The sequence below is a fragment of the Arachis duranensis genome, chromosome 5 (assembly GCF_000817695.3).
Source record: "Arachis duranensis cultivar V14167 chromosome 5, aradu.V14167.gnm2.J7QH, whole genome shotgun sequence".
In the NCBI taxonomy this organism is placed as follows: Eukaryota; Viridiplantae; Streptophyta; class Magnoliopsida; order Fabales; family Fabaceae; genus Arachis; species Arachis duranensis.
In genome coordinates, this window is record NC_029776.3 from 103,745,590 (window position 1) to 103,765,178 (window position 19,589).

At 28.7% G+C, this 19,589-nt stretch overlaps 2 protein-coding genes across 2 annotated transcripts; both read left to right on the forward strand.

Moving 5' to 3' along the window:
- The first annotated feature begins 3,128 nt into the window (after positions 1-3,128).
- Positions 3,129-7,726, forward strand: LOC107491013 (truncated transcription factor CAULIFLOWER D-like). Its single transcript, XM_052262246.1, has 9 exons — positions 3,129-3,202; positions 3,642-3,859; positions 4,497-4,581; positions 4,736-4,797; positions 5,162-5,261; positions 5,381-5,422; positions 5,906-5,947; positions 6,445-6,560; positions 7,281-7,726. Exons 2-9 carry the CDS (start codon positions 3,678-3,680, stop codon positions 7,378-7,380), a joined length of 729 nt encoding a protein of 242 aa, XP_052118206.1. The 5' UTR covers positions 3,129-3,202; positions 3,642-3,677; the 3' UTR covers positions 7,381-7,726.
- Positions 7,727-9,874: 2,148 nt separating this feature from the next.
- LOC107491225 (probable fructokinase-7) lies at positions 9,875-13,711 on the forward strand. Its single transcript, XM_016112027.3, has 7 exons — positions 9,875-10,158; positions 11,017-11,225; positions 11,424-11,636; positions 11,721-11,918; positions 12,050-12,190; positions 12,376-12,492; positions 13,422-13,711. The coding sequence occupies exons 1-7, from the start codon at positions 10,119-10,121 to the stop codon at positions 13,557-13,559; spliced, it is 1,056 nt and encodes a 351-aa protein (XP_015967513.1). The 5' UTR covers positions 9,875-10,118; the 3' UTR covers positions 13,560-13,711.
- Positions 13,712-19,589: the final 5,878 nt, after the last annotated feature.

Genomic DNA, 19,589 nt, shown 5'->3' on the forward strand with positions numbered 1-19,589 from the left:
TCTGAAAAAAGTTTCCAATAACAACCCTTTTGTCAGAAAACCACTACTGTTTCATCTTAATTTAATTTGTGTTCACGAGTTTAATTTAAAACTACCAAATATTACTATAGCTACCACAAATACTCTTCCTGTTCTTGATTAATTAATTAATATTTCATACGCAATAACTGAAAGTTGAACCATTGACCAATTATGCTTCTTTAAATGTGTAAATTTCCTTTTTGATAAATACAATGAATTGAAATTTCTTTTTGATGTGCTTCTTTATAAAAAGATCTAATATGAGTTGGAAAAGCTTGAGTGTATCGATCATCATCACCATCATTATCTCAAGATATTTCTGCTTAATTGAATTAATAACAGAATATTCATATCTAATTCTCTATCCCCATAACTTGAAAAAGGTGATTGAATTTTAATTAGGCTTGGGGGGATGAAACTAATATAAATCAACTAATAATTAATGAAGCATCATTTGAGTCCCATCATGGTGAATTCCAATAACCATGTCCTTATCCCCACTTTCTAATTCTTCTTAGTTCTTCTACATCATTCAAATCCCCATCTGATTTGATTATTACCACGACCTATATGTCCCCCTATAAAGAAAATAAATACATTAATTTATTTACCTAAAAAAATTATTACGGTTCCAAATTGTTCCAAGTTGGAATAGAGCTAGGCCCCTCCTTTTTCTATGAATTGGGGACAAGTTCATCGCATTTGTTCATTTCCACTTCAATCTTATAATCACATGTCTACTTATGCGGTCAGAATTAACACAGAATAAGTAGCATGATGACTAATTAACATTTGTTGTCCAATTTTCAGATTCTCATTCAAATGTATGAGCATTTGTGCAAACAAAGTAGCTTGATCACCACTATCTCTACATGTTTGTTGGCAAGTTGTTCAATAGTACACGAGGGATCTTGATAGACTATATGGGTGTAGTATAATTTGAAGAGAGTTTTAGGAGAGTGAATTTATAATTTTTTTGTTATGTGATGGAATCGATTCTCTTCTATATATATTTTTAACAAATTTTTTTAAATAAGAGTCTCTTTTTAAATTTATTTAATTTTTTACATTGATATTTTTTTCTTTTATTATATTGGTATTTTTTATATTGGTATTCTTTTCTTTTTTTAACATTGGTATTTTTTTCTCAACAAAATTTTTATGTTTCTTCAATTCTATATTTCTTCCATTTGTTAATTTGTCTTACACTAGATTAATTATTTTAGATTTAACAATTTTGTTAGTTTCTATAATTTCACTAAATTTATAAATAAGTTTTTATAATTTTTTTCTTTTTCAGTTGTCTTTTAATTTTGTAATTAAATTTTTATTAATGTAATTAACAAAAATATTTTTTTTATAAATTAAAAATAATCATAATTAAAAACTTAATTAAATATTTTACTACATATTTTTTTAAAAGAATATTTTATTAATTTTAAATTTTTTGGTACAAAAAAAGTTTAATTATAAAATTAAAAATTATAGAAACTAACAGATTAATTAAATTATTATTTTATCATCTAATTGAACGATGATTATTTCATTTTTCAAAACTATATTTTCTTAACAAAAATCTTTTATGTGCTATTTCATATTTTATATCCTTTATTTTCTTGTTTTTTTTTTTTAACTTTTTATTCTCTCACTAATTACCCTTGTATCATCATGTGTGTGGATAAACGCACCCATAACGGGAAATGGAGGTCCACAATTCACATATATTAGAACTCTTTGGTTCAATTTATTATATTTTAATACTCTTTGGTTCAATATATTATTTTAATCTAACACATATTCCTAACGCCGGATGGAATGAAACAAACACAAAATTATCTCTTAAAATTTGTGCACTACTTAATAATTAATTAAAAAGTACAACTAAAAATATCAGACATAAAATATAAAAATATCTTTATTTAAATAGTTCTTAACATTTTAATACAAGTCTTAAAATAATTTTTAAAATTCGTTGCTAGTAGCAAAAAAATTTTAAAATTTTAATTGCACCAAAAACATTTTTAAAATTTAAAAAAATATATCACGTTAGTCTTTTATTTTTTTATCGAATTATTTTTCATCCCGTGAGTGACTTGATACATTATTTTTACATTAGACTAAATAAAATGACATTGTTTAATTATTTTGACACTAAATACTTAATAAATAATATCAATTAGTCTTAGTGTTCATATATTTTTGGTGGAGATAGATATATAAGATGTTTTATGATTTATTAAAATTAAATGACGACGCTGTTTAGCAAATTTTTAGTATTAAAACTAAAATAAATAACATGTTTTATCTAATTCATTATAAAAGGCTATATAATTAATTAATTATATATGAAGTCAGTCATGAAGTGACGAGTAATTCAACAAAAAGAGAATAAAAACCAAGACGGTATAATTTTTTCAATCTTAAAATTTTTTTCGGTAGAATTAAATCCTTAGAATTTTTTTTATACAAACACCCAATCCCAAATATCACTTTGCTATTTTCCTCTGCTGTCTTCTATACAAAAGACTCATGGTCTCTGATCAAAACTACTTTCTGATCACTTTGATGAAACGTGTCAAGTTTGGATTGGCTAAGTATCACTTTGATGCGAAATGACGTCAGGCTAACAGAAGAATGCTTATGTAGGACAAGAAAAGAGGCAATAAGGTTCTGAAACGTGGCTAGGTCAAATGAATGTGGCCCCCTTAGGTCTCTCTCATGTAGTCTCTCTTAGGTCCAACAACTAGGGTTAATTAAAGTTGAGCAAAAGTTAAAAAAGCTGAACAAAATAAAATAAATTGGAGATTACACGATGAGATTGAAGTGACTGGGAATCATGTACCATTGTTAACTAAATGGTTGGCAAACCCTTACATTATCATCAATATAAAACATATTAAAATTAAACAACATAAATTAATTATTATATGTCTAACAGATTTAATAATGAATTGCAATTAATTAATTACAACCATTTCAATGGTTATTTATTATTGAAAATGAAGTCTTAGGCTTACAGATTCCATGGTCCTTTAATTTGTTCGACACGTCCCTTTTCATTATCTTAAGAGGTATAAATACTTGACATGGCTTCCCAACTACCATGTCTCTGCCTGTCAAAGTGGTTCTCATTTCTCAATTTCCAAAATAGACATCATCATACAAATGGAGAAAATCCAAGGTTATCATTTTCTCAATTACACTTTTTTATTCTTTATTTGTCCTAAACTCTTTTAATTTTAAATACGCGCTACACAACTTTTCTCTTTTTTCAAAACCTAAATTTTCCAAAAAAGAGAATTTAAAATATAATTTAAATCAAAAAATGAATTTCAAGTAAAATAAAAAGAGATGCTTAATTATATTATTCTGTCTATCTATTTTGTTTTGGAGTCCCCACCATGGATGTTTAGTTGGTAACAAAAGTAATGAATATGATGAGAAAGAAAACACAGACAGTACAGTATAAAGAAAGAAGGTTTGCTTAAGGGTGGTCAAATTTCAAAATAGATAAGGTGTTATGATGTTGAAGAGATATGTGCTTTGCTGTGTTGTCTCTCATGCATGTGGTTTTGTGTTATTATTCCTTAATTCTGTGCTCTGAGTTTGAATATATAAAGAGAGAGAGAAGGTAGCTAAGGAGAGATAGAAGAATAATGGGAAGAGGGAGAGTGGTTCTGGAGAGAATAGAGAACAAGATAAACAGGCAAGTTACATTTTCAAAGAGAAGGAGTGGTTTGTTGAAGAAAGCTTTTGAATTATCAGTGCTTTGTGATGCTGAAGTAGCACTCATCATCTTCTCTAGTCGCGGCAAGCTTTTTCAGTACAGCAGTTCTGAGTAATTCTTATTCTTTTTCATCTCATCATCATGCAATTAACTAATACTTAATTATTATTATTCCTATCTGATCCACATAACATAATCATACAAGTGGTTTAATTTCTTAATGCTACTTAGTCTGTATATACTTCTTGCTAAGTAATTATGATTATTAAGAAAAAGATAAAAATTCAGATACAGTTTCATGTAAATGATTTGATAAATTTGACTAAATTATCAACTTCACATTAATTTTTTGCTTAAAAAATATGCTAGACAAACTAAATTAAACCAAGTTTTTTTTTAACTAAAATTTTTGTTATTTAGCATAATCACTATGCTATTGGACATGTATATTTCGTTTAAATTCTGCATAGTGAGATTATTCTTCTTTGTTAAGGAATATATAATCCATGGCCACTATCCACTTTCATTCTTTCTTTACTTCTTCCAATTTGTTCTGTTGTTTCAGAATCAGATGCATCTCAAGGTATAATTTAGTGGTCCAATTTTATTTATTTCATGTTTTGCTTCAATTATTGCTACCATGGTCCAATGTACACTTCAAACTAATTATTGTATTTCATATTAAAATAATAATTTTACCAGTTACTTACTGTTTTTTATTTTATTTTTAAATTTTGATGATGATCAGCATCAGTGGAATTATTGAGAGGTATCGCCAATGTCGTTACAACAAGTTGTCACAGACTGGCAATTTATTTGATCAGCAATCACAGGTTTTTCCTTCTTTAATTTTCCCTTTAATTTTTAACTATTATATTATGATTATGATTATGACCAGAATGATTTTTAGAAATCTAGTGCTTTAGCATTTATTATTATTATTATTATTATTATTATTATTATTATTATTGGTGATGTGCCTTGCAGAGCTTGTACCAGGAATTCTTGAAATTAAAGGTAAAATATGAATCTCTGGAGCGAACACAAAGGTAAACTATAATGTGATATACTTTAGATATATTTTAGGGTTTTGAATTTTATAATAGTGCTGGGAGGACTATGAATTTCCAAAATCATTTTTTTTATTTGTCTTATACCGGAAACTTTTAGATGATCAATAAAAATCGAATTCTGAATCTTTAGGTCATAAATAGAAACTCTGATAATATGTTATGAAATTATGTATCCAAATTATTTAAGTGAATAGAGAAAATACTTAAATAGTTATATATGTAACTAAACATGCATGTGGTACTCAAACTAAACAAGCTAAGGATAGTAAATAAACATGTTTGTGAATGTTATTAATTAGATGCTTACAATATATAGTTTGGTTTGGTGTTTGAATTGAAGGCATTTTCAAGGAGAAGAACTTGAGCCCCTTGGCATGAAGGAACTGATGAACCTTGAGAAACAAGTAGAAAGAACTCTTGCACAGGCTCGACAGCTCCATGTATATATAACAATTACTATCATACTATATAATATAGTGTGGTGGCCTAGGTTGCATGCATTTTAATTTATATATATTATATGTGGTTGATTTATATATTGTGTGCTTTTGAATTGCAGATGAGGAAGCTCATAACACGACAGGCAGAATTAAGTGAAAAGGTAACTTGAGCACCCTTCCTTTGTGAATCACAAAATTAAATTAAATTAAATTAAGAAAAAGTATAGAGAGTCAATGGAATATTTGTACAATGTGTATAATGGAAGTTTAGAGAGTATTAGAGATATAATCATTAATGTTACCTTTTCTTATTAGCGTAACTTTTTGGGATGAGTGGTATCATAATATGATATTAGAGCTCTAAATCCAAAAGTTCAACAGTTCGATTTTGTTGAGATGAGTGATTTTATGACATGAGATATTTATTATCCCTAGTATCCGAATACTTATTTAAATATTCCATTGCCCCTTGGGTCACTATAATTTATTTTTTTGTCATTATTTTTAGTCTAATAATCTAATAATATATTTAGTTCACATTTTTAAATATTAATAAGTAACTGTTCACAAAAAAAAAATATTGGTCATTTAATATTGTTCTAATTATATATGCATATATTATTTATTCTTATTAATATTGGCAGGTGCACGAGGACCAGGAGCTCAACAAAAAGTTGAAATCCAAGGTTTTTCCCTTTAAGCATTGGACATATAAATTAATTAATTAATGTGTTAATATTAAAGTTGCATTATTTCACTGCTGTGTTTAAAATAAATTGTACTATTTTTAGAAAATATTGAATATTTTTGTAATTTAATTTAAAATCATTAAAAATATAATTATTCACGTATCTCTTTCTATCATCGTTAAAAAAATATTTTTATAACTAAATATATATTTTATAAATAAAAAAATGTTCAACATAATTTTAAGGTTAGAAGTTACTCTTGCACGAGGAACAACTGGTTTCATGACATAGACTTTGAAACCAACAAAAAATGTCAATTTTTTTATATTTATTATTTTTATATACCTGTCTAAAAAAAATAAAAGAGAATGTCTAAATGCAATTTAAAATTATAAAATAAATAAATAATATGAAAGTGTTGGGTATTTCAATTCCTGCTATATATATAAGGCCTCTTAATAAATTTATTTGCATTCTGAAAACTTATGATGCAGTTAAGAGATGAATTCCCAGACCTCATTGCTGAGCACAACAACCCTATTATTCATGAGTTGAATGAAGTACAAGCCATTAATCAGTTCCAGTCTGAGACGGTCTTAAACAACACACGGTATATCCACTTTTCTCATTAACATCTCATCACATGCAAAAGAGCCTCACGCTCACAACTAAAAATACCTCTTGCTTATAAATTTGCACTTTGTACTTTGAAAAAGATAAAGTTAAATTGTTGCAATTAATAGTAACTAGAATTTTGATTTAACTCTTAAAATTTTTTGATATTACAATTTTAAATGAGTCTATTAATTTTACAAAATTTATAGACGATTTTATGATTTAAATCTTGTTAAAATTTTATGTTTTACGTTCTTAATTTACTTTTTCGATTTCACATAAAATCTCGATTTTCTCTCCCTTAGTTGCCAAAATAAATTATATATAGTTGCATTAACAAGTAACAAACACTTTTTGAGATTACAACCTTATAAATTAAGAAAAAATTAAGTTTGCATCATCTTTTATTATATCTTTTTTCTAATTCTTTTATGTAAAAATATCGTTGAAAATTATTAGGTATCTTAATACGTGTTTTTGTTTGAATTATTATTTAACAGCTTTTAATTTTATCTAAGTAATCACTAAGAAATATTTTATCTTCTCTTACTTCTTATGAATCACTTTTAACAAAGTAAAAGATATATATACAAAAGTAGTGCATATAATAACATTTTTCTTAGTTTAAAATCTGTCATGAGTCATGACAATACACTCTATAATATTAATTATTTTGCTAACCAAATTAATGTTTGTTACATACAAATTGGTGCAGCATGTTTGAGCATCATAATCAGGAGGGAAAAGCAAGCGGTACAAGGCAACAAGATGGTCAGAGCAGCCATGACAAAAACAATAATGGTTGGCTTGTGTGAACCTTCGTTTTCTTCTTATTATGCCTTGCTTGTATTCTGTATGTATTATCCAAGCAAAACGTACAATAAATAATTAGAATTTTGTCAGAATTTTTGTTGTTAACTGAGGTGGTATTATGTTTAGTTTTTGGTTGAAATTGCTAGTAAGTTTCATCATTTTTTTAAACATTAAACCACCATTATAATTTCTGACAAAAAATCTAATTAAATTTCACAAACTATCAATAATGTAGTTATAATGTCACATGGTTCAGGAAAAGCTTCTTGTTACATTGAGCGCTTCTTCTGTCCACATACTTTAATTTGAAATAAATTTATGGAGAATTGTATAAATACATAAATATATGATGACTAATTTTAATATATAATTAATATTTTTAATTATTATTAAAAAATGTGTTAATATGTCATCTCAACAACTTAAACGTGCTACTTGTGTATTATATTTGATACAATAGGTGATGATGATGCAAAGTTGCAAGCCAAAAGCCATAAACTCTCTTCTATAGAAGACGTCACAATTTTAGGTTTTGGTTCCGTTGACAATAAGTCAAAAACATCTCAAGACCACATCATGCTACTATTTTTATGATTTTTTTTTATCTCTTTCTGGAACTTCAATTTTTGAAATAAAATTTTAATATTTATCACTAAAAAAATATAAGCATAAAACAAACTACGATTTAAAGCGTCAAGCATTGTCCAAAGTTGGTGCATCAAGCATCAACTTTTTTTGCAAGGTGCCGTTTAACTCAAGAATATAGCATTTTCCAAAGTTAATATAAGAAGTTTTTCTTATTATGTTTTACATCTATAATATTTTAAATAATAAATATAATATAAATAAATAATAATTTTTAAAATAAAATGAATAGTTACTATGTCACAAACTCACAATATATGAAATATGATCATTCTTACCTTTAGAAATTTACAAGGAAATAGTGAAAATAGAAAAATAAAAAAGAAACTGAATGGGCCTTTTTATATAATTTACAAATTAGATGGGCTTTTGTTTAAAGCATGTGAGTGGGCTCCAGCCCAATTATTTAATTCTTAAAATGTGTCAGTACTATACACGAATCTAGGTCGAAAGGAGAAAATCCTAGGTTCATATATTTAACTTTTTGTATAATTAATTTAGATTTGATTCAGTAGTTAATTAATTTATTAGTTTATTTAAATAAGTATTGAGGTTTAAATTTTAATGTACATATGTAACAATTTATCGATTAATAATAAATTTTTAAATAAAATTTTAATTTGTAACGAAATTGATCACATTGAGAGATACTATAAATAATAATTTTTTTTTTTTATATATAACTCATCATCATCTCACCGCCATGATAATATATGCTTTGCTAGCTAGATGTACTATGGAAATTATAAAAAATTAAATTGGTGTTGGCAAAAGACGTTATTCACTTAGTGCTTTGAAAAAAAATGATAATATATAATCGTAAATTTTGAAAGGTGTCACCTTTTTTTCCCTTGCAAAATAATCACGGATTTCTTGTCAGTCTATGGTTTTACTGAAAAAGAGAAATAAATGAAAAATGCTGGATATTGGTCAGTATCAAATTAATTACTATTAAAAAAAACTTAATTATAAAAATTAATATAAAAATTTAATTAAAAAAATATATAAAAATTTAATAAAAAAATTTATAAAACTATAAAAACATACAGAATAATTAAACAATTAAGAACTACATCACCGGTTTACGAGAATAATACAAATAAATTCTCTTCCTTTTGGAGATATTTGAGGAGATTTTTTTCTTCTTAGTTAATAGTTACACCTTTCAAGGAATGTTGAATACTGAGATTAAATAATAAATAGAAGGGAAGCTGTGTGTCTATCCAAACCGAAAACCATTTTGCTTTCTTTCTAGTTGGTGAATATGAATATACTAATTGATCAAACTTTGAAAATTCTTATCCTCATACAAGCTTCTTTAAGTAAATTACACGTATTTTTTTTTTTATAGTTAACGGGACAAGCGTCCAAAATTACACATATTCTAGATTATAATTAAACGATATATTATGCATAATATTATTTTATTAATAAATTTTTTCAATATCACTTAAGTTTTAAAAAAATTTAGTGCAACTCATCCACAAATTTATTCTATATCGACTATAGCATCTATATATAGCATAAAAGGGTAAGAAATCAAGGAAAAATAAATGTAGTTGTGTGAAAATCATATATAATATAACGTTAAATGAGAATTAATTTTTTATAAATTAAAATTTTATTTAAAAATTTATTATTAGTTAAAAATTATTACATATATAAAAAAATTCGAACTTCCGATACTGATTTAAACACACTAATAAACTAAAAAGCTAATCTAATTTGGTTCAAGATGTAGAACATTTTAAAAATAAGATTTTGACAAGAGGTTGAAGAAGAAGAAGAAAAGTGAAAAGGGGAAAAGGAAAATAAAAACGTAGTAAGAAACTGTGTGCTTTGGCTGGCTGGCTCATTGTTGTTGAATTCCATTTCCATTCTGTCACCTCTCTCTCTCTCTCTCTCTCTCTCTCTCTCTGCGAGAGTGCGTTTTATTAGTTTTCTATATTAAAAGCGAGTCACTCACCAATTTCTCTCCTTCTTTTCATCTACCTTGTACCTTCCTCCATTTACACACACACTCTCTCGCTCTCTCTGCACAACTGCTTAACATTGCTTCTTTTTCTTGTTCTTGTTCTTCTTCTTCCTTGTTTTTATGCAACACTCTGCAAATCAAATGGCCAATTCTTACTCAGGTTTTCTTATCTTTCTTCTCTCTTTTACACTCCTCACGCTTTATTATTGTTGTTGCTTGGTTTTCCATCACTTGAAGCATTGGAGGGATTCATTTGTATAGGTTGGGAGTGTGTTTTTCGAGCTAAAGATTATATCTTTGAGGTTTTTGTGATGTTGGGTTATGCTCTTTTTTTCTTTTTTTTTTCCGATTTGTTGAGCTAAATCTGATTGGAAACCTTTGTAGAGTATGTTGTGTTTTGTTCTGTTCTTCTGTGTCTGGGCGGGTGATGTTATCTTTATGCAGCTGCGAATTTCCATGCAAAGTCAAAATTATCATGTATGGAGTTGTCTTTGTTTGATCCACTTTCTGGTTGCATTTCTCTGATGCTCTTGTGGGATAGTTCATTTGGAAATTATGATTGGATTGGATCATATATTTGTGTGTGGGGATCCATGTGATTTAGACCAGGGCATGCAACTTGACCCTTTGCTGTGATCACAAAATGATGCTTTTGGAATGTTAGTATTTGATATCTGTGTACTTGAACGTCATATTTGCTAGTGGCATATTTAATTATATATGCAAATCCAAAATTTGGGAGGAAAGAACACACAGCAGAATACAGATGAGTTGGTTCTTCTGGTTCTAACTAATTAGCATATAAGATGTTTCATAGTATACTAGAGAAAAGAGAATGGAAATGGTCTTCTCACAATGAAGATAACTTTTATTTTGCTTTCTACAGTTTTAACCAGCTTACCTAATTCATGGCAGTATCCTGAAGTTTCCAATTGTTCATTTTCATCATGTAATTTCATTTTTGCTTGCAAAAAGAATGAGTTGTTGGTTTAAATCTGAAAGTAGGGCCTTTTCGCAGGTAATTCCAATCATATCTCAAAAGAAGACGCAAAGGAAACAAGTTCGCTGGTTGTTTCCTTTGGGGAACTGCTGATAGACTTTGTGCCAACAGTGGGAGGAGTGTCGCTGGCCGAAGCACCGGCTTTTCAGAAAGCTCCTGGTGGAGCTCCTGCCAATGTAGCTGTTGGTATATCTAGACTTGGAGGTTCATCAGCTTTCGTCGGAAAGGTTCGGTTTACTATCCTTGCTCTTGGTCCAGTTGATCATTTAGTTTCTTTCTACCATCTGTAAGTGCATTGTAATAGAGAATTTTGTTCAAACCTTCATGTTGTGCCGAGTATGCTTTCTCAAGAAGGCTGTGGCTGATTTTGGACATTTACCCTGAATAGAAAATCATATATTTATTTCTTGCAATCTGTGTATTAGGTTGGAGCAGACGAGTTCGGTTACATGTTGGCCAACATATTGAAGGAAAACAATGTTGACATGTCTGGCATGCGGTTTGACCCGAATGCTAGAACTGCATTAGCTTTTGTTACACTTAGAGCTGACGGTGAACGAGAATTCTTGTTTTTCCGGAATCCAAGTGCTGATATGCTTCTTCATGAATCAGAACTTGATATAAATCTCTTAAAGAAGGTTTTTTAAATTTCTGTTTGTATTTTATGAATTGTGGCCTTAAACCCATGCTTAAAAGCCTCATATATGTAACATTGATTTCAGGCTAGAGTCTTCCATTATGGCTCCATCAGCTTGATTGACGAGCCGTGCAAGTCAGCTCATCTTGCTGCTATGAGAATTGCCAGCAATTCTGGTAGTATTCTCTCTTATGATCCAAATTTGAGATTAGCACTATGGCCATCAGCCGAGGCTGCTCGCAAGGGCATAATGAGTATTTGGGATCAAGCCGATGTCATAAAGGTAAAATACATTGGGCTATGATTCTAACACAATCTACAGTAATTGTCTAATTATAATTACAAATGTTTAATTTTGAAAGTTTGTCATTTTTCTTAGTAGACCTGATGTGCTGTTTTCTTATATATATGCAGATAAGTGAGGAAGAGATTACATTTTTGACGGGTGGTGATGATCCTTATGATGATAATGTTGTATTGAAGAAACTTTTTCATCCAAATCTCAAACTTCTAATTGTTACTGAAGGCTCATCTGGTTGTAGATATTACACCAAGGTATGCATGCTGAAATAATTTAAAGCACAATTTATCATTTCTGCATGTTTCTGTAAGGGAATAGTATGAGTGGACTGTGTTAATGGTGGTCACTTGTGAATGAGATTCTTAATGTAATGTGATATTGTTGTACAAAATGAACTGATGCAGGATTCAATGAATTCTGATTGCTGAACTTCATGCAGGAATTCAGGGGCAAAGTTGGAGGTGTTAAAGTCAAACCTGTTGACACAACTGGTGCCGGTGATGCATTTGTCGGTGGATTTCTCTACAACTTGGCTTCTGACCCAAGTATTCTTCAGGTATTTAGGAGTTTCGGTTCAATCTAGTTCTAGATTAAATTCAGTAGCAATTTTTCTGTTTAATTTTGATCATTGATGATGCTGGAAACTTAAATTATTTATACATATTGATAGTGCAGTAGGGACTAGGAACAGGGAAAGACATTTCAATTCTGGTGTTCTTTCTGTACCATTTTCCTCTCTAGTCTTTGATATATATATATTATGGATTCTAATGTTGGTGAAGCAAACAAGGTGTGAACACCGTAAGTAGAAAAAGATATTATGCATCAATTAGGATTAGATTGCATTAAGAATAGCAAATGACATTAAAAATTGAATTGAATCATTTTCATTAAGTACATTTTAGGTTAAGAGTAATACAAATGGGTATAGTTATGCATTTACAAAGGAGGGAGATCATTTTTCTTAGCCAAAGTTGCATGCTGCTTCTCTACACATACTTAGAATCCCAAATCCAAATTCTGAAAAATCAGTTTTTTATAAATTTAAAGGTTTTCCCTATTTTTTTCATAATAAAAATTGGTGACAACTCCTATATTTTTCAATATTTTTCTCTAGCTCTCGTCGCTTCGCCCATAATACTTGGGCATGTTGTGACAAGGCATAAAAAAACTGAAGTTTGAGAAACTTTAATCCTTGCTAATGAAAATCAGCAGTTTCAAATGGATTTGAACTATTATCTCCTGTTAATCCCTCTTCAACATCTCCATTAAAATCTTGCATGGTTGAGATTTTTATACCATGACATGCATACAGACAGAATTGTCCTTGCACCATACATTTATACATAAACTTTCCTTCAGTGAACCGCACTAGATAGCATAGCGAAAAGTTTAAACTAACCCTGAAATTAGGTGTCTGAGTTAAAGATGTCATGAAGTCATAGTAGTTGAATATAAGTTTATTTTTTTTTTCTATGTTTACAGGATGAGAAACGGCTGCGAAAAGCTCTATATTTCGCAAATGTATGCGGCGCCATCACTGTAACTGAGAGAGGTGCCATTCCTGCAATGCCTACAAAGGAAGCTATCTTGCAATTCTTACTAGAATCTGCTTCAATATAGAACTCAGATTTTTTGGTTATAACATATTCCATTTGTAGTTAAACTATAGCTTAGGTGATGCTGAGCTTCTTGTTAATTTTTTTTAACATTTTTTTATCAAAAACTTTCAACTGTAATTTCCATATGTAAGTTCAATTTGCCTTGCTGTCTCAGGTTTTGGCTTGTTCTCTAGATTTAAGAAATAATATGAAAGGGGTTCAGTTTTTGAGTCATGGAATGAAGAAATGTTTATATCTTTCAATGATATGAAAGTTCTGCATTGTTTTCAATAACACATTCATGGATTGGTCTGTCTGTCTTGGTTTGAAAATTCCTCCTGTGGAAGAATACTTCTGATTTAGATAAAATAATTGTAGAATTAAAATAATGATTATGTTTTTCACAAACCATAGTTGTCAACTTCATTATAGCATCTTACTGAAATTAAATACCTGATCATGAATTACAGGGGCCAAAAAAGCTATATATTAGTATGAATTTTGATGCACTGGGAGGACTTATCTTTCCAAACAGGTCTTCATGAAAATGGCTACAAGCCCAACAATATCTTCATGGATAATGTAAACAGTGTAAAAAAATCTTGTTAGACTTAAAATTTTCAAGTCCATAAAAAAGAAAAAAGAAAGGACAACAATTTTTTAATGGATAATTTTCTAGCCTCCAATATTTGTGTTGTAAAAACTGATCCACTTCTAGTAAACAAAAATCTTTTATGTTGTGTGTGTGAGTATATAGTATACATGAGTATTGTGATGTTATAATATTTAGAGTTGAGGGCTATTCAACCCAACTTGACTAAAAAAGAAAAAACCATGGCATAGTATTATAACTTGTCTTCTGAAAAGCTTTGTCTAAATCAATCGTTTTGTCTTGGACAATGGTGCATGGTCCATGGAACATTCTCTTGAATTATTTATTTATTTCATTCAGGATCATTTATAAAGTCACCAACCACTGATTAGACACAGATTCAATTTAGTTCTTCAAATTGTAAGCATGCTTTATTTTAAAATGTGTGGCATGCATGCTTTCAAGGTTAGCATCAATCTATGATTGAAGGAAGAAGAATAAGAAGACAAGAGTGTACTCTAAAATGGTGGCAGGTGCCAACTGTTGGTGGGGCTAGTGAGAAGTGAATTCAATTACTCTGTTTTTCTTGCAATTAAGAATCTCAGTGTGACTATTTGCCATAATGCCTATACTTGGAAACATACCTGACTCCTCAATAACTACACTTCAGTCACAATCTGTTATTAATACTGACTAAATATGAATAGTACAGCAATAAATTATGGGAATAGTGACTGTCTGACTCAGATTGTTGGTTGTTAAAATCTTGGTTGTTAAATTATAATTAGTGTTTAATTTTGGTCTCTAAATCTTTACACTTGATCTAATGGAGTCAAATAAGAGAACATAAGCATAAGCTCTTAATCATCGGAGATTGAGAGAAATCAAGTGAAGCACTACATTAAACTTAAAATCTTTAAGTAACAAATTAATGGTTTTCTTATTTAAACTCCTCACTTTTTTTGTTTTTTATTTTTAATGTGGGACTAATTTTATATATTACTCATACTTACAATATTAACACTAAAATTAATTGAATGTGAGAATTATGTACCATATATATGACTAGCTAACAACGATTGGAGAATTGTGAGTTGTGCTAGCTAGTTTTTTTTTTATTTTCCACCGTATCCTTTAGTTCAACAACCAATGATTAATTCGTCGCAGATTTGAGCTCTATTTAAAGGTTTGCCAATTTGTTGTTGCAAGTATAAGGCAAGATTCAAATATCTGATACTTATTTAAGCGGACTAATGAACTAAGCACTAGACCAATTCAACTTAGTTTAGTTTAATTTATTTCATTCTACCATGATTTTGTCAAAATTTATAGATACATTAATTTCTCCTTAGAGATATATGTTTAGTCATATTAAAAAGGTAAAATGTTCATCAGCTTATAGATGAAAATCAACTTCTTTTTTTTTTTCCTCCTAACATGGAAACTCATCATACGAGAGGCGGACCTTTAATTTGAACTCAATCCATGACATTCTACCAAGACTATATCCATTTCACTTGCATTCCACTGTAATGTTACATGCATATGACGATAGCCTAGCTATTATATTATATATTATAGGTTATGTTAGGTAACCAATAATTTTTTTGAACAATATGAACAAAGGACCTTAACATTGATCTAATTTAAGTAAAACATACTACATTTCAAATTATTCGCCTAAATCTTAATATTAAAATAACTATCTGCACACCTAGTAAATTGAATATCTGATATATCTATTGTTCACATTGTTTAATATTTTCATTATCTATCTATATTTTTCCTTATATTATTTATCGATAATAAACCTTACACAATAATTAAAATATATCTTGCAAAAAATATATATATATAAACATTTTTATATAACCACTAATTATTTAAACAACTAAAAAGATACATACATACATACATACATACATACATTTTAAAATCTTAAATAATATGATTACTTTATAGAACAACTCATATTTTTAAACTAAAAATAAATTCCATTTCATTTATTATTTCAATTTTTCTAATGGAGAGTTGAACTTTGTTCCAAAAGAAGTTCCATTTATTTCATCTCCAATTTTTAACTGAAAGAAATAATAATAATAATAATAATAATAATAATAATAATAATAATAATAATAATAATAATAAAAGAAGAAAAAAAGATGGAACTTTGTAGTAGATGGTGAGATCGTGTAAATTAAACAAATTAAACCCACCCCAAATCCCCATCCTCATTCCCAATAAATAAATAAATAACTTTCTTTTTCTTTTTCTTTTTATCTCCCTTTATTCCCTTATCTTTCCCATGTATATCTATTGTAGAAAGCAGTGTTGAAAAAGTTTGGAGTAAAGATAATCAAAACAGATTTGCACCAAAATAGCCAAAAAAGTTTGTCATTTCTACTTCTTTTGCTTTCCTTTTTGGTGCTAAAGGGAGTTGTCAGCTTTTCCAGTGATCCCTTTTTTTCTTCTAATGAATGACCTCATTATTGTTGAATGATTCAATTAATCATCATCTCTTCAAACTTCAGTTCCACCCTCCTAAAAATAGACTAGTGTTCATCATAGTACCAGAAAAATCACAAACAACAAAACCAGCTGGCTATTTGCATCATCATTCAACAAATTGATAAATAAATTTTTGAATATTTACATTTTAAACTATTAATTTAAAAAAAATATTAATAAAGTCTTCTATAATAATAGATATGAATCAATTACGTTTAAATTAAATTTTTTTATTTTAATTATAGAGACTAATATAAAAATAATATATCTACATCTATTATTATTGAAGACTTCATTAATATAATCTTTTTTAAGAATTAAGTTGTTCGAAATGTAAATTCTCAAAAGCTTATTTTTTATTTTAATCCAAAAAAAAAAAACACAAACAAACATAGGGCAAGCAACAAGTGATATGTAACATAGAGCAATGCTAGGGGGTAGCAATTTTTATGATTGTTAGCCATCAACTAGCCATCAATAATGATTTGATGGTGTGAGATTAGTGTGAGATTTCATCCAATAGCTCACCTTTCTCTGCTGGTTACATGCTGGCTTCCTAGACTTTTCCATGTAACATATATGTTGTTCAAGAAACATAAAACATATGTATAAATCATGAAAATGGTGATAGCCAATGATCTCATAGTCTCGATATCTCTTGCCATGTTCCACCATTTATGCTGAAATACAGTTAAATCCACATGTATGCATGTCACCCCTATTAATTACTATCATTATTCATTATTGTGTCTTGCTGTTTGAAATTTCCCGCTCATTTTTTTTTTTTGTGGTATAGTAACATGCACATTACACTATTATAGGATTCATAGCTGCCATATCAGGTAGTTATTAAATTTGTGTGACATCAGCTATATATATTAATAAAGATGGAATATATCAATGGATTTTCTTCCTTTTCGTTAATCTACTTTTATATTTTCAGCTGCAAAGAATATAGTCAGTGACGAGTATGGTGGGGTCAAGCCCCCATTGAATATGAGTTTAATTTCAAAATAAACATAAAGAATTAATTTTTAATTAGTTAATATAAAATTAATTTTTAACTTTTTTAAAATTTAAGATTTAGAGTTTAAAATTTAAGATTTGGAATAAAAAAATAAAAATTAATTAACGTCGAATGAAAAAACTTTGCTCTCTAAGTAAACCCTTATTTGTTTTATTTAATAAATAAAAGGAAATTTTATTAAATATAATAAATATCATATATACTGTATCTAGCATTAAAGTTCATGTGTTCATGCCGTGCAAAATCTGCTTTTAAAATTTAGAAAGAAAACTTTATCCCAAAAAATATATTTCAGAAAAAAGAGAAGGTTACTTTTTTGGATATAAATGTCTGCGCTACGTTACAATCTCAAACTTCCATGCGGTAAGAACCAAAGAGAATATGATTCTCTGAGCATATTCCCCTTTTTATCCTATCCTACCTAAGCTAGTTCAAAAAGCGATGCAACCATATCTCTCCCTCTTTATAGTTTATAAATGTGTTTTCTCCTTTGCATACAAGGTCATTTTTGTCTAATCAAATGTACCTTGGCAGATGAGAGTTTACTTTGGTCAAACCGGTAGGATCAACAACATCCATACAAGCATTAATTGATCATGAATAATTATTTGGATAAAAGATTAATTTAAGAGGGTAATAATAAAAATTTTAATAAAATATGAATTAAAATATAAATTTTAGTTTTTAATAAATATATTTAAAAATTTTATTATGCGTTGATTAGTACTTCGTCAGTAATAATTTACATCATTATTTATAATAATTTTATGTTACGGTCCAACCCAGTTAATCTGTTAACCGATTCGGTCCAAAATCGATTCGACCTGAGCGGTCGTATTGGCGAGCATTACTCTTCCGGCTTGCGACCTAGACGTGTATCCCTGCTGTCAGCTGCATGACAGCTGTGGAGAATGAAACTTTTTGGAAAGAGACCTTTTCTGTAGGGCCCACTCTACAAATATATATGGAGAAGATTCTACCCTTCTCCCAAGGTACGTCACTGTCACTTTATTCTCAAATCACCTGTATACCTTCTGACTTGGACGTCGGAGTGTCATTGCAGGTGATACCCTTTCCACACGAAGAGCTCGGGAGATCGTCAACTCCGCGCCTCGCACACACAAGTTCAGGTCCAAGTCGATTCCCTCATCACCCGGAGTACTTCACCAATCCATCCGAAATCCCAAGAGACCAAACATTTTATATACAAAAACATATAATTTACACTTATATTTATTAAAATTTATGTACATAAATTAATAAAATTTGTACATGTGAATTAATAAATTTATATTGATTAAATAATAATAAAAAATATTAAAAATTATTGATTGGAAAAATTTTTCCTGAATGAATTATATAAAGATAATACTAATTTATAAGTACAATGTTGTAAGTATTATTAGTTCATTTTATTTACAATAACTGTATGTTGTTTTGTAAACATAATTCATTCTACCCAATATAAATTGTCAAATTTTCAAAGCTATAATTATTATACTCTTTTTTTTATTTTTTGTCACAAAATATTTGCAGAAGGCAACGACATATATATGGTTGTTTAACGACGTTGGGTTTTATAAACCCACTCCGTCTCCTGATTAAATAAAAGTGTAAATTTTATACTAATATATAGTACGTAAAATCAAACTCATAAAGATATGATAGCTAAAGTTTTACAAAATCTTAAAAGAAGTAAAAAGCAAGATCTGGTATAATGTTAACATTGAATGGAACATGAATGGGAAAATATCAGGGAAAAAGTTGGCTTTACCTTTTTTGTGGCAAACCATATCTAACCGCCAACAACCGCTTGCTCATTTAATCAATATTGAAAAATATATCGAATAAATGTGGACACAAAAGAGATTTGTGTACACACATTGCCTTAGCTTATTTGATTTCTATCCCTCTTATATCTTCTA

What these genes read in the sequence shown, in the direction of transcription:
- LOC107491013 (XM_052262246.1), top strand. Translation starts at nt 3,678, where the DNA reads ATGGGAAGAGGGAGAGTGGTTCTGGAGAGAATAGAGAACAAGATAAAC. An exon ending in TCTCTGGAGCGAACACAAAG is followed by an intron (nt 4,798 to 5,161) that starts GTAAACTATAAT and finishes TTTGAATTGAAG; the next exon opens with GCATTTTCAAGGAGAAGAAC. An exon ending in CACAGGCTCGACAGCTCCAT is followed by an intron (nt 5,262 to 5,380) that starts GTATATATAACA and finishes TTTGAATTGCAG; the next exon opens with ATGAGGAAGCTCATAACACG.
- LOC107491225 (XM_016112027.3), top strand. Translation starts at nt 10,119, where the DNA reads ATGCAACACTCTGCAAATCAAATGGCCAATTCTTACTCAG. An exon ending in CATCAGCTTTCGTCGGAAAG is followed by an intron (nt 11,226 to 11,423) that starts GTTCGGTTTACT and finishes TCTGTGTATTAG; the next exon opens with GTTGGAGCAGACGAGTTCGG. An exon ending in ATATAAATCTCTTAAAGAAG is followed by an intron (nt 11,637 to 11,720) that starts GTTTTTTAAATT and finishes CATTGATTTCAG; the next exon opens with GCTAGAGTCTTCCATTATGG.